This window comes from Plasmodium gaboni, chromosome 12 (assembly GCF_001602025.1).
Source record: "Plasmodium gaboni strain SY75 chromosome 12, whole genome shotgun sequence".
Classification (NCBI taxonomy): Eukaryota; Apicomplexa; class Aconoidasida; order Haemosporida; family Plasmodiidae; genus Plasmodium; species Plasmodium gaboni.
Genome location: NC_031492.1, coordinates 268,356 through 273,314, shown reverse-complemented (window position 1 = coordinate 273,314; position 4,959 = coordinate 268,356). Strand labels below are relative to the sequence as shown.

At 22.5% G+C, this 4,959-nt stretch overlaps 3 protein-coding genes across 3 annotated transcripts in view; all 3 read left to right on the top strand.

Moving 5' to 3' along the window:
- Positions 1-71: 71 nt before the first annotated feature.
- On the top strand, positions 72-1,196 carry PGSY75_1207900 (hypothetical protein; the record flags this gene model as incomplete). Its single annotated transcript, XM_018786670.1, has 1 exon — positions 72-1,196. A coding segment is annotated over one exon (1,125 nt), but the record flags the coding sequence as incomplete, so codon positions are not given.
- Positions 1,197-1,641: 445 nt separating this feature from the next.
- Positions 1,642-4,362, top strand: PGSY75_1207800 (hypothetical protein; the record flags this gene model as incomplete). The annotated part of the gene is made up of 1 exon (XM_018786669.1): positions 1,642-4,362. The coding sequence occupies one exon, from the start codon at positions 1,642-1,644 to the stop codon at positions 4,360-4,362; it is 2,721 nt and encodes a 906-aa protein (XP_018640534.1).
- A 506-nt stretch (positions 4,363-4,868) lies between these two features.
- Positions 4,869-4,959, top strand: part of PGSY75_1207700 (blood stage antigen 41-3 precursor) — a gene marked incomplete at both ends in the record, with an annotated part of 2,125 nt that continues 2,034 nt past the window's right edge. The window contains one exon of the mRNA XM_018786667.1: positions 4,869-4,946. Coding sequence (XP_018640533.1) covers positions 4,869-4,946 — 78 coding nt within the window.

Sequence of the window (4,959 nt, the reverse complement as noted above, 5' to 3'; positions counted from 1 at the left end):
ATGAATATTTAAATTTATATAATATATAATATATTATATATATATATATATATATGCTTTTATTTTTTTAGAAAGAAATCAAGAGATTAATACATTACAATTTGCCAAAAATTTTTATATACAAGAATATAAATAAATGTAGCTCATTAAATGCAAGATCTCAATTTAATTTCTCCACGCAATATAGTGCTTCTACATTACACACATATGAAGAACATAATGAAGAAAAAGAATGTGATGATATACAATTAGAAAAGAATGTAAAGAATTCACCTATTAAGAACACTTGTATGAATTCATCAATTGAACAAATGGCTGTTAATAATATTGATAATGAAAGGTCTAATAAAAATATATTTGCTTATCATAACAGTGTGTTGAATGAACTTATTCATTTAAGAGATAGTAAAAATAGGGATGAAGAAAAAATAAAATTATTAATGCCACATATTTTAAAAAATATACATTCTTATAATATATATCAAATAACTGAAATTTTAAATTGCCTTCACTTTTTTAATATAATTATTGTAAAAAGGGAAGATCTAAATAGGTTAATAAGTAGACTTAAAATATTAACATTTAATATAAAAGAAAAGGATCATATATATCCCTTAGTATTAAATTTATTAAAACTTAACATAAGTAAAGATCATATGGATGAACATATAATTATGAATATAAATAAATATTTAAACGATTTATTAAGACATTTATTATTATGTGATAATATTAAGGATATATTAAAATATATATATCATATAAGAGAAATTCAAGTGATATATGAATATGATTTTTGTTTATGGATAAATAAAAAATATATAGATAAAGAAAATGTATCATTTTTACAATCTTTTAATACATCCATTATATTAAGAGATAAAGAATTAGATTATATTTTTATAAATAATATAAAAAGTATATTATATGAATTAAATTTTAATGTCCATGAAATTAATATATATAATTATCTAATACCTATATTTCTAAAAGAGTTTAATGTAATTGTAGAATGTATATCTGACTATAATACTTTTCAAGGAACGTTATTTATTACTCCATACTTTATACAAAGATATAAATTATTTAAGAAAATGAATTTCAAAGTTTTATTTTTATATAAACAACTAATACCAGAAAAACAAGAAGATAAAATAATATACATAAAAAATTGTTTGTATGATATTTTAAAATGATTATACAATCTTTTTATATTATAAAACTATTTATTATATATATATATATATATATGTGTTACGATTTGTCTTTTTTTTTTTTTTTTTTTTTTTTTAATCATTAAAAATTAATATATATTATTCGTGTTATTATAATTATTACTACTATATGAGTTTGTTTTCGCCAAAATTAATAAGGAATTATATATATATATATATTATATTTGTATTTATTTATATTTATTTTACTTTTAATTCAATTTGATTTTTTTTTTTTTTTTGTGTGTGTGTATTTCGTTTCATATTCTCTCTTTAAAGAAATATACACATATATATATATATATATATATATATATATATATATACTTTTATGTCAGTTATTATATATTTTACCTTTTATCCATTTTTTTTGAAAAAATAAAAAAAAAACCTATATAATGCCATGTTTATCGCTCAATTTTAAATAATGTATAAGTTTGATAAAAAAAAGAAAGATGAAGAAACTAAAGTGACACATAATCTAAAAAAGTTCGTATTTAAAAATGAATTTAAATATGTTGACGCTACAAATGCTTTAAAAAATATTTTCTTAAAAGACAAGAAAAATGAAGAATCTACGAAAAAAGTGAAACCACAAAAGAGAATTGTTGTGAATAAAAAGTTAGAGGATTTCGTTAAGCATAAAAAAAAAAATATAAAAGAAAATAATAAAAAGGAGAGTTTAATGAATATTCCAAATAAAGGTTGCAAAAAAGTTATTGGAGAGAACAACAAAATAAATTATAAATATGATATAAGGAAAATGTCTGAAAATTATAAAGGAAGCAAGGTATTATACACTCCTGTAAACTTTGATAAAAAGATAACAGAGTCGAGAAAAGTAGATATGGCAATTGTTAGGGGTAGAAAAAAGAAAATTTATTCCTCATCAGAAGAGGAGGAAATAGATGATGAGGAGGTCAAGGAAGATATAGAAGTAGCTGAAGAAGGGTTAGAAGAGGAAGTAGAAGAAGAAATCGAAGAAGATGTAGAAGAAGATGTCGAAGAAGATGTAGAAGAAGAAATCGAAGAAGAAGTCGAAGAAGAAGTTGAAGAAGAGGTAGAAGACGAAGTAGAAGAAGAAGTCGAAGAAGAGGTTGAAGATGATAATGAGGAGGAATACGAAGAGTATGAAGAATATGAAGAGTATGAAGAATATGAAGAATATGAAGAATATGAAGAAGTTGATGATAATGAACACATTGATGTTGATAAAAATGATGTGAAATATTCATGTATGATTGAGGAAAAAGTTCAAAATGAAAATAATGAAAATGATAAGACTAATATGAGAAAGGAAAAAAATAGTGATTATACCCTTAAAGAACAAGACAATTATGATACAAATAAGGATGAAAAAGAGAGTAAGGATAAAGATAAATACAAATTGGAAGACAATAAAAATGTGCTAAAAAATGACATTTTTAACGCACAAACAAATGAAAATAGTAATAAAAATTCTGAAAGCAACGATATTTTTTCATTAAAAAATATTAATGATTATGAAACAAAAAAGGAAGTCGTACATTCAAAAGGGGATAATCAACAAAATTGTGAGATAGAAAATGCTTTTATGGTTTTAAAGGATAAAATAAAAATAAAAAATATGGAATTCTTAAAACTCTTAAATAAGATCATGGAAGGATTATTAGAACATGAACACTTTTATAAAAGTATTAAACAATTTTTGAAGAAATATTATGTGTATAATGATATATATATTGATGAAGAATTTTTTCATGATTTTGTATCAGAAGAGGAGGATAATAATTATGAAGTTCCATATAAAAAAAAAACGTTAACAGATATTAATATTATTGAAAAAATAAAAGATAATAATACGGATAATATACCTGAAGGGTTAAATACTCAAGAGAATGACACGTACAAACCAATTGAAGATCAGGATATTAAGAAATATAAAGATTGTTATAATAATAATAAAGATAATAATAAGAATGAGCATAAAGAAATCGAATCAAAGAATATACCACTAAAGGAAGAAAATATGAAGTATGAAAATGAAGAAATTTTAAGTGTTGAAAATATAGACAAAATGATACAGAAAGATGAACAGGAACAGAGTGAGAAAGAAAAAGAAGAAGACATAAATATTTATGAAGATCATAATAGTGATGATGAAGAGGAGGAGGAGGATAGTAGTAAGAAAGATATACGTTCAAGAGTTAATGAAGAAAAAGAACTGAAAATTGACAAAGAGGAAAAAGAGATTGAACTATATGATGAATCAAAAAATGAAAATGATAAAGAATATGACGTAAGTAAAAATGACCATTACAGTAATGCTAGTAGTGGAGGATCAAATAATAAAGCTGAAAGTAATGATGAACAAAATGAAAATGATAAAAATAAAGAAAAGAAAGATAATATTAATAATGATAGTATTAAAAGTAAAGAAGATGAAAAGGAAAATATAAAATCAAGTGAAGAAAAAAGTGAAGAAGAAAGTGAAGAAAAAAGTGAAGATGAAAGTGAAGAAAAAAGTGAAGAAAAAAGTGAAGAAAAAAGTGAAGATGAAAGTGAAGAAAAAATCGATGAAGAAAGTGATGTTAAAAGTGATGATAAAAGTGCAAATGGGAGCCTTAGCGAAAGTACATGTTCAGATGAAAAGAAAAACAATATTGATGACAAAAATAAAAATGAAAATACATCAGAAAGTGAGAGTGATAACGATAATGATGATGAAAGTGATAGTACAAGTGATAATGATAATGAAAGTAAAAAAATCATTCACGATGGGTTTAAAGGTGATCAAAAAGCGGATGGTCAAAGTGATGGCAATAGTGACAGTGAAAATAAAGTCAAAAATAATTCTGAGAGAATAAATAAAAGTGACAGTCAAAGTGACGGAGAAACTTTATCTAGAAATGATAAGAAATCTGAAGGAACAAATAATAACAATGGTAAAAACCAAAATGATATTCAAAGTGATAGTGAAAATGATGGTGTGAGTAGTAGCCAAAGTGATAGTCCAAGTAACAGCCAAAGTGAAAGCCAAAGTGAAAGCCAAAGTGATAGCCAAAGTGAAAGCCAAAGTGACAGCCAAAGTGAAAGCCAAAGTGATAGCCAAAGTGAAAGCCAAAGTGAAAGCCATCATAGTGATAGTCAAAGTGGTAAAGACGATTAGCTGGTTATATAATAAGACTTCCATATATTATGAAAAATAAAAGTAGGAATTAATAACAATAAATACATTGTTATATATAGATATTTATATATGAACAAATAATAAAATATAATAATGAATTTTTTCTCATACATTCATTTTGTATATATTATAATTACTATATAAATGTTTGTATATAAAAGATATGTAATAAATATTGTAATGATATATGTTATTTTATTTAAATTTATATATTTTATTAAACTTTATAAAATATTAAGTGTATATACATTTTTATAATTTATATATAATTAAATACATATATTCTATCTATATTATTATATTTTTAAGAATAATATGTTATTTTGATATTAACATTATTATCAATATATCCTTTCTCCATTATGTCTTATTAAAAATTACATATTCTTTTTTTTTTTTTTTTTTTTTTTTTCCCTTTTTTGTATCTATAAACATTAAAAAAAAAAAATTAAATTAAAACAAATATTAAACAAATACAAAGCAAAATGTTGTTACGACATAATTCCTTCTGCATTTATATCATTTTGGTGTTGTGTTCTGTTCACAGATATTTATCTGATGAAGTAAACAAAAAAA